The 12,500-nt window shown below is 41.8% G+C and overlaps 1 protein-coding gene across 1 annotated transcript in view; it reads right to left on the minus strand.

Annotated features, from left to right (window-relative positions):
- cep112 (centrosomal protein 112) overlaps window positions 1-12,500 on the minus strand; it is a 206,174-nt gene that overhangs the window by 84,721 nt on the left and 108,953 nt on the right. The window contains exons 18-19 of the mRNA XM_080448099.1: window positions 11,716-11,851; window positions 5,095-5,202 (exon numbers count right to left, since the gene is read on the minus strand). Coding sequence (XP_080304225.1) covers window positions 5,095-5,202; window positions 11,716-11,851 — 244 coding nt within the window. The remainder of the gene's footprint in view (window positions 1-5,094; window positions 5,203-11,715; window positions 11,852-12,500) is intronic.

Consider the following 12,500-nt stretch of genomic DNA (forward strand, 5'->3'; position numbering starts at 1 on the left):
ATTTTTTTTAAAGCCAAATAAATGGGTTAAACACGAGCATGTGACTAAATAAATAATAACTACATGGAAACACAGGTTCCTGTTTTACCACGGGTCAGGGTCAGAGGTCACCAGATAATCATGACCCTCCCTGACCACACACACCAGACATTTGACCTCTCCTACGTCAGTTCAAGGTCAAGGAGCAGGGAGGAGGAGGAGGAGGAGGAGGAGGAGGAGGAGGAGGAGGGGGGCTGGCATGACGTCCGACCGCTAAGAGGGTCAGGAGGGGGGGGGGAACAACTCCTTCATACATGGTTCCACTTTTAAAGACTCATTGAAGCCGCCGGCGTGGAATGTTCCTTTGTGAACGACTGAATGGACAAACTTGACCCCCGTGACCCCACTGACACCAATCTCTACCACTGTGCGCACACACGCGCACACACACGCACACACACACACACACACACACACACACACACACACACACACACACACACACACACACACACACACACACACGAAAGCATGGGTGAACGTGTACGCAAAAGGGCTTGAATGAGTACACACACTTACACGTACACACACAGAAACTAATGAATACACACCAGTACAAGCACACGCACACACACAAGCATATTAGTGTCATTGAGCAAGACACTTGAGCAAGCTGCTCCCGACGAGCATGTTGGTGCCTTGCATGGTTTCCTCTGCTGTCGGTGTGTGAATGTGTGTGTGTGTGTGTGTGTGTGTGTGTGTGTGTGTGTGTGTGTGTGTGTGTGTGTGTGTGTGTGTGTGTGTGTGTGTGTGTGTGTGTGTGTGTGTGTGTGTGTGTGTGTGTGTGTGTGTGTGTGTGTGTGTGTGTGAATGTGTGTATGAATGGGTGTATGAATGGGTGAATATACTGCACGTTAAAGCGCTTTGGATAAAGGCACTAAATAAATGCACCATTTACCATAAGTACAGGTGGAGTGGGCACTTAAACATTGATTGATTGATTGATTGAATATTTTATTAGGCAAAAAATGTAAAACAGCACAGTTACATTTAAAATACTTTGTCTAACAGGTCCGTTCATAAAAGTCCTTGCGGACTTGTTTCCAATGAGGGCCTTGGTATTCAATTCATAGACATATATAGTGGCACCACAGTTCGACTATCATTACAAAAAAAAACAGCAAAAAAAAATAAATAACACTATGTACAACAAAAAAAATAAAAAAGGGGGGGAAAAAGATATGTACACGAACAGGGGGGGGGGGGTGGGGTCGGCTGTCTAACGGGAAAATGGTACTACCATTGGTACTTTTGGCCTCCTGAAAGGTGATTTTTTTTAAGGCTCTTTTAAATGAGCCCAGCGAACTGCATTTTTTGAGGGATGGGGTTAGACTATTCCATTCCTGGGTGGCAGTGCTGTAGAAGGAGAATTTTCCCATGTTTGTTTTATGGGTGGGTGGTACCAAATTGTTGTTAACGCTCCCTCTGGTATTGTGACTGTGGGTGTCGCTAACCATTTGGAGGTATTTACTCAGATATGCGGGAATAGAGGGCATATCGGGCAAATTTGCATTTACAATTTTGAAGGCCAGTCCCATTTTTTGTTGTTTAACCCTGTCTTCCACCCAGAGCCAGCCTAGGCTGGCAAAATGGGTGGGAGAAAGGTGGGTCATGGGCCCCAATCCGAGGAGTAGCCGAATCAGTTTGTTTTGGGAGGTTTGAAGCTTAGTCTTCAGTGACACTGAGGTGTTACATAGTCAAAAAGTGGTTGAATCAGGGCCCCTGAGAGGGTCCTGAGGGCCTGAGGGTCGACAAAAGATTAAACTCTGCCCATAAATTTGGTTCTCTGGTTTACTCTTTTGACCACCTTTGTCGCCATGCTTTCACCTGTCAGGTATTTGTCAAGAATACAACCCAAATAGGTAATCTCTTCTTTGCTAGAGATAATTGTGTCATCGACTTTGACCTTGAAATCATTTACATCCATCTGTCTGAAGGAATGTTTGGTCCCAAAGAGAATGGATTCAGTTTTCCCAAGGTGTAGTGACAGTTTGTTATCGGTAAGCCAAGTATAGATTTTTGAGAGTTCGGAGCTGAGCGCCTCCTCAACTTGCAACTTGTCCTCTCCCGAGATCAGGAGTGCCGAGTCATCAGCGAACAGGAACAATTTGCAGTTACAGGCAGCATTCATGTCGTTAATGTATAGAAGGAACAGTAACGGCCCTAGAATGCTGCCCTGAGGAACCCCACAGCTCACCGGGAGGGATGAGGACATGGTTCCGTTGATGTCAACCACTTGTTCTCTTCCCTCCAGGTAAGATCTCATCCAGTTTAGTGATGTGCAGTCAAAACCAATCACCCTCAGCTTATCAAGTAAAATTGAATGGTTTACAGTGTCGAACGCTTTTTGGAGGTCCAACATGACCATGCCGCAGTATTTGCCCGCGTCTACCTCACGTTTGATGTAGTCGGTCAAATACAGTAGGCATGTGTCAGTGGAATGGGAGGTTCTGAAGCCCGATTGGAATTCAAACAACAGTTTATGCTCGCTGAGGTAGCTGTTGATTTGTTCTTGAATTAATCGCTCTACAACCTTTGAGATGGAACAAAGGATGGAAACAGGTCTATAGTTGCCAGGTTCTAATTTGCTTCCTTTTTTATGCAGAGGGATTACTCTTGCCAACTTGAAATCCTGTGGGACGTGACACTGGCTGATGGATAGGTTTGTGATTTGGGCTACTATGGGGGCAATACGTGTTAACTTGCCAATCTTTTTCCCAAAAACTTAAAACAATAAAGAATAAATATATGTTTTGCTAAATGGTCAGAAATAATGTAAAGTATACGTGATTTGAACATCCACGGACAATTATCCTCACAATGACTATCTTGCAAATTCTACGCACGCACACGCACACACACACACACACACACACACACACACACACACACACACACACACACACACACACACACACACACACACACACACTCAGCTATCACAGACGCACAGAAAGGAAGCATCCATCAGACATCATTCAGTGGCTTCATCTCCAAGACAAAAGGCTTGGACACGCCACACAAACCAACCTGTGTGTTTTAGTCTTCAACAAGACACTGTTCAGCCCACATTCATACCGTAGCTACAGGCTTATGATCTACACACGGAAAACACTCTTTCAATGCATCTCTGATTGCTTTTCCACTACTTTTTTTTTCTCTTTTTCCTTTAACATGAAACAGAATGTGTGAGCACGTGGGGAGAGGCGGTCTGCAGAGCACGGTTAAGAGTCTTGAATGAATGCGGCAATTGTGGCAGAAGGACAAGAACAAAACAAACACACGAACAAACAAAACACCTTGAATATCGTTGAAAGAAAAGGTAGAAATCCCACCTGGAACAATTCAATACACATTTCTTTCCCCCTATGAATGTGATTATGAGAACAAACACAACTGTTTTCAACCGTGGACCAAACCCCCCCCCCCCGCCCCGCCGACCCCCCCCCCCCCTCCATCTTCTCCTCCGCCCGCCACAACCAACCGACTACAGCAATTGACACGCAAGTTGAACGCATGGATTACAGCTAAATTAAATCTGACTGAAGAGATGTTTTGATCGCATTATGTGATTTGTGAGACAACAGCTTCACTGTTTCCTGAACAATTAACACAATATGATGTTTTAGTAATATTGTTCCTGCTGTTCTACATACTGCCAATACTAGTGTCTTGAGACAACTTGTTGTGATTTGACACTTTAATAAAATTGAATTGAATTGAATTGAATACTGTGAAGCAATCACAGACTGACAATAGCCTGCAGTCTACAAGCTCCCAGACGCATTGAGAGCTTGCAGATCGGCTATTTTCGATTGCCAGCATGTCTTCTATCATGGAATCATTGCAAAACAATGCTTCCATGATAGAAGACATGCTGGCTTCTATGGAATCCAAATGACTGAAATCAGTCGTAGCGACTGAGAACTTTAATCCGTGAGAAAGTATCTGGTTCTGCTTGTTATGAGGCAGGTTGAGCTGTCGTCAGGGTTTGGAATGGAAATACAACAAAGATTATGTTACACTAGTTAAGGCTGTGATATTTCAACACTTAACCCTTATGTAAGTGACTCAGGCATCGTCTATTTTAGGCAAGTTAAAAATAAAATAAAACGTGCCCAAAGAATTCCTGATCTGCTGGCTTGTACCATATAGATAGCATACTGTACCGTATAGATTGGTTAAAATAACGTATTCATTACAACGGTGGCTCTCAAACTGTATCGTGCCAAGGACCCCCAAAATGGACCAAGGACCCCTGGGGATCCCCGGACCCCACTTTGTGAACCAATGCATTATACAAAACCTCACACATTGCAATTGTTGTGAAGTGACAATGAAAATGTAAAAACGCTAAAAACCAACCTGATAAAACCTGATACATAACAAGAGACACAACGTACACGATGCCTTCAAGCCGCCCGTCCAAATCCAATCAGAGCGTTTTCCAGTGATAATATCCATCCCCCCGCGAGCTAATTGAATCAGACCGCCGTCCTATCAACACGCTGGCTTTTCAACGAGGAGGGGACATAGTTTCTAGGTTCCTAATCAGAAGGAGAGTGATGGAGATGGAGATGGGGGGGAGGGGGGGGGGGGGCGATAAAGGGGGCCTTGTTGTATTGGAGCATGCAGATTGCATTTAGAGGTGTCATTTATTTTTACGGAGACCCCAATCTAGGCTCAATTTAAAGCGTGTCCCCTTATCATGAGGAATTAATCATGTGGAAAGGATGAGGAAAATAACTGTTTCCCAATGGATGTCATGAGGCCCGACAGACAGAGAGACACACAGACAGACAGACAGACACACAGACAGATAGACTCACAGACAGACAGACAGACAGACAGACAGACAGACAGACAGACACACAGACAGACAGACACACAGACAGACTCACAGCCAGACAGCCAGCCAGCCAGCCAGCCAGCCAGCCAGACAGACAGACAGACAGACAGACAGACAGACAGACAGACAGACAGACAGACAGACAGACACACACACACACACACACACACACACACACACATACGTACAGAGACACCCGTACAGACCTGTTGCTCGTATCTGTGTCGGAGCTCATCCAGCTGCAGGTTGAACTCCTGGGCCTGTTTCTCTCTGAGGGACTTGGAACGAAGCAGGTCCTCTTCAACTCTCTCCATCTGGAGCAAGGACAACACAAGGTAATACTTCAAATGCATAGAAATAGTAATCTACTAATAAACTAATATAAATAAGTAAACCAATAACCTATCATCAGTCTAACCGTAGAATATACAAAACAAATCTGTATCCATAGTTTGGGAGCCAGAATGGAGAAGAGTCTGGGACGTGTGGAGCTTTGAGCTTTGTTTTAGCCAAGGTTCTGACACAGTACTGTATACAGCCAGCGCTGGAACCAGTGGTTTCAGCACCTGGATCTGACTCTCTCCAACGCGCTGTGGGAGATTTGTCACCGAGGTTCACAGATGTCCAGGTTGTGTTTATTATGCATGGAGGGATTACAGAGGTTTTTTAGAACTCCTAGAGGGTTGGCTCAAATGCAATGATGGAAGAAGTACTATATGTATTTTTTTTAACTTAGGTAAAAGTATCAATACCATAATGTAGAAATAGTCTGTTACAAGTACAAGTTTGGTATTCAAAATGTACTTGAGTAAAAGTACAAAAGTATTGGCACCAAAATATACTTAAAGTACTCACAGTAAAAGTACTCGTTATGCAGAATGTCCCATTTCACAAGTTTTCAAATGTATACAAATATTTTTAAAATAGCAGATCTATAAGCTCACAACGCGACACTTGCGACGCGTTGTGAGCTTGTAGATCTGCTATTTTCAAACTGTCAAAGTATATAGGTCTGAAGTGGTTTTGTAATAATAATCAAAATCTACAAAGTAACTAGTAACTAAAGTTTTCAAATAAGTATAGTGGAGTAAAAGTAGAATATTTGCCTTTGAGATGTAGTGGAGTAGAAGTAAAATTATTGGAAATCAGTACTCCATCAAAGTAAGTAAATACCTCAAAATTGTACTCGAGTACATGTACTTAGTTACTTTACACCACTACTCGTATGACTAGTAGAGCAGTGTTTATCAACCTTTTTTGTGCCAAGGCACACCTGGCATAGCCAAAAGATCCCAGGGCACACCTAGATATACGGTATATATATATATAATTATATATATATATATATATACGGTATATATATATACACACACACACTAGGGGTGTGCCGATACACTGATTTCACGATACGATACGATATTGGGCACACAACTTCGATACGATTTCGAAAAAAAGCAAATACAAACAAATATTTCTGTTTTTGCATTATTCAGACATGCAAACTTGTAGCTTTTCAGCTTCCACTAGCCGTTTTGAATCCAAATAGGGCAATAGTGTGACACCTGACCCGGAAAAAAAACAGCATGTTGTCACCCTTTTTTTTTATTATTTTTTTTATTATATTTTTTCAAACCTTCTTCAAACGGCGCGGCACACCTCAGCAGTAGCCCCGGCCCAAAATTGGGACGTTTGCCAGGGTTGATAAACACTGTAGTAGAGTACCTCCTAACCTCCTCAGCCCAAAAAAAAATCTCTCTTCTAAACTATAGCTGTTATAGCTGCTGGCAGAAAGAAGCTTTTTGGATAGAACGCAGAAAACAAAACCTAAATATATCACGCCCACTTTGACGCCCACGTCTGACCGATCACATGTTCCGTCCAAACGTTCTTTGGCTGTTTAGAACATCTCGGAAGGTGCAAGAACATCCAAACTTTGTTCTGACAGACGTGTGCCAAAGCTTTCTTATTGCCTATCTATCTACAGAGGCGTGCTGGGCCCCTAATTCAGCCTGGGAATCTCAGATAGAGAGGCCCGTAAGGCGCGGCCATAGGCCATGCGCTGGAAATTGTTCGCCTCCGGACGCGCGGCGAGGTCTCAAATACTAACCGATGAGCAATATATATATATTTATAATAAAAATATACAATGAAAAACTATACAATAATGATAAAATACTGGAGGTAATGGAAAGAAAACTTAGGTCTTAGGTTTTAAACAGGTACAATAGCTTATAATTTAGTAGCAGCTTCAACAATGTGCAGGTAATGTGCAGAATGTACAATCACTAATCAATAGCAGCAGTGCTCAATCAAATGCCCAAGAGGAGTCAAGCATATATATATAAAATAGTAAATAGAATAGGAAATAGAATAGGAAATAGAATAGGAAATAGAATAGTAAATAGAATAGTAAATAGAATAGGAAATAGAATAGTAAATAAAAAAGAAGCGGTAGTATAGGACTATTATTATTATTATTGGGTGAAATATGAACATGATTACATGCAACGATGTGTCTGCATGCGATCAGAACTTTGCCTAGTTTGCTAAAGTACAGAAAACAAGGGTTGGCTATTAATGACCTGAGAATACATCTGTTATAGGCTAGCTCTATTAGGCCATACATGGGCAACTGGCAGCCCGGGGGCCACATGCAGCCCCCACCTTCACTTAATGCGGCCCGCAGGTTAATATCAGAATACTGATATATCATTGATTTCAGCTGTTACAATTCCACACATGCAAACATGATCCGCTTTAATTACTTCAGTCTATACTTTCAGTAGTTTAATGACTGGAATACAAATGCTATTGTCTTTTTCCATGTCCAATACGACAAAAAAAAACAGTATTCCAATAAAAAAAGAATTGCAAAAAATAGCAGATCTACAAGCTCAAAACGCGTCGTGCTGCGACGCGCTTTGAGCTTGTAGATCTGCTATTTTTGCTACTTTTATGTGACAAAGAATGGACCGACAGTATGCAATGTGTGCTCCTCTGGAGAGCTTGGATAAAAGCGCTATATAAATGTACCATTTACAATTTCACCATTTCACCTACATATTGTTATACATGTCCTTTAAGCCCACTTGGGGTTCCTGGGCACCAGGAAAGATGCATAACACTTTAACCACTTTAACCCTGGTGTCCTGGTTTTGGGGATGTCATTATTGGCAGAAATGTTCATTCATTGCTATAATAGAAGATCTACAAGAACACAACAATAATTGCAATAACACTTTGTGACTTGTGTGAGCTTGTAGATTGATATGTGTGCATGACCTAATCATATGACTAAAGAATACAATAGGATAGGAGAGTATTCGATTATAATTATTGCCATACTGTAGATAACTAAACATATACTGTAGTTGCAACACACCAACAACATGCAGTTTGCAGTTTAACGTTCTTCAGATATAAGCAACCATTCTGAACTATTTTGTGATAGAAACCATGTTTTACTTTAATTGGCAGCCTCCATTCACAACGTGATGCGAAAAAAACTAATAAACTGTTTGCAAAAAGTACAGAGGTACAGTTAAACAATGATGCTAAAAGGACGACAGCTAAATTATGCACAATTCCTATGGCTTTGTGTGAAGCCATTTTCAAGTTTTCTCTAAGTTGCTATGTAACAGAGCTCTAGTTTGTGAGTCCAAAGGGCCCTGCTCTCCATCATGACCCGTCTACCTAACGCCTCCGCTCGGCTAAACTATATGCTAACCGCCGGGCTAAACCAAACTTAAGCTAATCAGCCCACGTGCGCCTTCAGGAACTTCCAACAACGGAACCTCCCTCAACGGCCGTCTCGCTGTCAATAAAAGCCCACACACACACACACGCAAACGCACACGCACACACGCACACGCGCACACACACACAGAGACAGAGCGAACCCGGAAAGTGTTTAACGAGGAGCCCGTAGCCAAGCTAACTTAACCCATTCAGACCGGGAGAGGATTTTTAGATTTCTTTGGCTATTCAACAATAGCAGATATACAAGCTCATAGAAGCTCGTAAAATAAGAAATTAAGTAAACCAAAATAATAACTTATAAAATTCAGCACCGACTCAAGCTACAAGCTTGTAGATCTGCTATTTTTGAAACATTGTGAACATTTGTGCAAATCTTAGAATATATATATATTTTTTTAAAGCGAAATTTTTTTACTAAAATCTTTGCTTCTGGGGGATTCTACAAATGTCTTCTAAATCCTAACAGTTAAAAAAAAACCTATGCTTCTATTTCCGTGGTTTTCAAACTTTTTTCATGTCAAGGACCCCAAAAAATATATGTATTTGGCCGCGGACCCCCATCTCAAAATATTTAGTTCCAGGGACCCCCAGAAGCAAAGATTTTAGTTAAAAAGTTTAAAAAATATATATTCAAAGATTTGCAAACATTGTCACTACTTTTTCCCCCAAAAAAATTTTAGATCTACAAGCTCATAGCGCGGCACTCAGTGCAGCGCTATGAGCTTGTAGATCTGCTATTTTTGAATAGCCCAAAGAATAAAAAAAATGAAAAAGTTGTTACACAGATGGGTTCACGGTCTGAATGGGTTAACTTATAAGAACTCTTGAGAGAGAGTCAGAAGTTTACAGGCGAGCAGCGTGATTATTGATCAGCCAGCTCTTCTTCCCAATCAGCGTAACCCCCCCCCCCCACCCCCCCTCCTCAACACCCACCCATGCGCTCGGGGTGCGCCCAACATACTAATTGCCCGAGTGCTTTGTTTGGCCTCCACCTGCTGTTGTTCCAGAGAGCCGCACTCGGTCAGCGCACGTGGACGAGAGAGAGAGAGAGAGAGAGAGAGAGAGAGAGAGAGAGAGAGAGAGAGAGAGAGAGAGAGAGAGAGCGCAATTGATTGACTACAATAACAGATTATTTTCTATGTATTTGCAGTATCTGTTTTAAATGAGAGGAAAGATGTCTTAGGGGCCTAATTGTTACTTTCCGTGAGTTTTAATGATACGGTTGCCGTCAGGCAGAGACCTTGTATCTCCGGAATTCAACTTTTAATGATGTTGTTTTTTTCTCCATAAATTAATACCCTAATTCATCATATTACAATGTCGTAAAAATATATACTGTATATACAAGATCTACAAGATCACAACGTGTGGCAATGTGACACGTTGTGAGCTTGCAGATCTGCTATTTTTGCTATGTTTTGAAGTTGTTTTTTAACCCATTCAATCCGGGAACACATCTCTGTCATTTTAGATTTCTTTGGCTATTCAAACATAGCAGATCTGCAAGCACACTTATGAGCTTGTTGATCTGCTATTTTTGAAAAATCGTGAAAATGTGTGCAAATCCGAATATATATATTTCAAAGCGAAAATGTGTAGTGTAGTTCCAGTGATCCCCAGAAGCAAAGATTTTAGTTACAAATGTTCGCTTATACAGTAAGCTCAAAACACGTCGCGGTGCGACGTGTTTTAAGCTTGTAGATCTGCTATTTTGAATTTAATTGGAATCCTGATTTTCTTTGTGCTATTTTTGAATTGGAATCCTGAAATGTAACATTTTTATTTAATTTCAAAAGCATTTAGTTATACTTATGTTAACTTTATGAACTTAAATACAAATACATTGGACATAAAAAAGACAATAGAATTTTAATACAAGTCATTAAGCTACTAATATAGACTGAAGTAATTAAAGCGGGTCATGTTTGCATGTTTGGAACTAGAACAGCTGAAATCAATAATATATCAGTATCGTGATATTAACCTGCGGGCCTCATTAAGTGAAGGTGGGGGCCGCATGTGGACCCCGGGCTGCCAGTTGCCCATGTATGCACTGGACCATAGTTTTTTGTTCTTCTCCATTTGCTGTAACAGTAACTAGTTATGGACACACAAGGTTTTCCACCTGCCAGAGATGAGATGTATTATGATGATAACTGGCAGCGTTGTATTTGCGTGAGAGAGAGAGAGACAAAAAGCTGCCTGATGCCAAAGACCTGAATGGATGGAGATACTGTACTGTGTCTTCAGGTGATAATACACACATGGCCCTATGGAGATAATCATTATAGAGAGGGAAAGAGGGAGAGAGAGAGAATACAGAGAAATCTGTATGCAAGTCGGCATGGCGCCCTGGCGCATCTGTGTCTGTGTGTGTGTGTGTGTGTGTGTGTGTGTGTGTGTGTGTGTGCGTGCGTGCGTGCGTGCGTGCGTGCGTGCGTGCGTGCGTGCGTGCGTGCGTGCGTGCGTGCGTGCGTGCGTGCGTGCGTGCGTGCGTGCGTGCGTGAGAGAGCGCCGTGTGCGTACTTGCATTAGTAGAAAGTGAGAAATAGACATGGTGAGGACCATTCTCCTTGGACAAATGGTTGTTTTATGCTGGAAAAAAAAGATTATGGAAATGCACGCTATGTGCGTGTGTATCTGCTATTTTTGAATAGCCAAAGACATCTATAATGACACAGCGTTATCGGATTGAATGGGTCCTCACGCAGTACTACAACAGCTCAGTCGAAGGCGCCTGATACGGAAACTGTACCGCCAGAGAAAAGATCAGCCACTACAGCAGTGGTTCTTTTTCATGTCAAGGACCCCCAAAATTATATGTATTTGAAAGCGGACCACCACCTCAAAATATTTAGTTCCATGGACCCCCAGAAGCAAATATTTGAGTTACAAATGTTGGCGTAAAATATATATATATATATATATTGAAAGGTTTGCACAAATGTTTACGATTTTTCAAAAATCTTGAAAAAGAAATCCAATCCTTTGAAAAGAAATCCAAGCTGTGTTTTTCTAAATATCATAACACAGGATTTTTTTGGGGATTTTTGTGTGTGTGTGTATACCTGTACTTTCATCTGGCTGTAGGTCTTCTCAGAGCTGCTCTCCACCTGCAGCTTGAAGTTCTCCAGAGCAGCGTCTGCCTGCTGGGCCTGGAGCCTGTGGCTGTCCCTGGCCCTGTCCAGCTGGCCGGACACCTCCCTGCACCCCCCACACACACACACGCACACACACACACACACACACACACACACACACACACACACACACACACACACACACACACACACACACACACACACACACACTTATTTATATCCATAATACTGAATGTTTTCCCTTAAAAACCTGCGTTATCCACACGTTTCACACAGATTTAATTTCTTTACTAAATAGTTAATGTATCGATTTTAAAATCCTTGAATCGTATCATTAGCGTTTCACCATTAACAAACCAATAGCGTCCATGTATCGTATCGTCAACCATGTATCGTGACGCGTATCGTATCGGCTCATAGCCAAATATTTTTTCCAGGATCCTTGATAACTTCCAAACCTATTCCAGGACTGGAAAAAGTTTTGTCTAATTTCACAATATTTCCAGTAAGTTCATGACCGTGGGGACCCTGACAACTGAATGTCACATTTTAACTGCACAGAAGTTGATTACCTTAACAATTTTTTTCTGTCTGCAGCACTGGATGTAAAACACACGAGAGAAACACATATGATTGATGCAAATGCATTGGTTACATAAGATAACCAGCTTATTATAGCTTTAGTAAAACACTGAACAGTGAAGCCAGTGGGATTGTGAGAATACGGGACAGTCCATTATTATTATACTGCA

This window comes from Gymnoscopelus braueri (assembly GCF_963280865.1).
Source record: "Gymnoscopelus braueri genome assembly, chromosome: 13".
NCBI lineage: Eukaryota > Metazoa > Chordata > Actinopteri > Myctophiformes > Myctophidae > Gymnoscopelus > Gymnoscopelus braueri.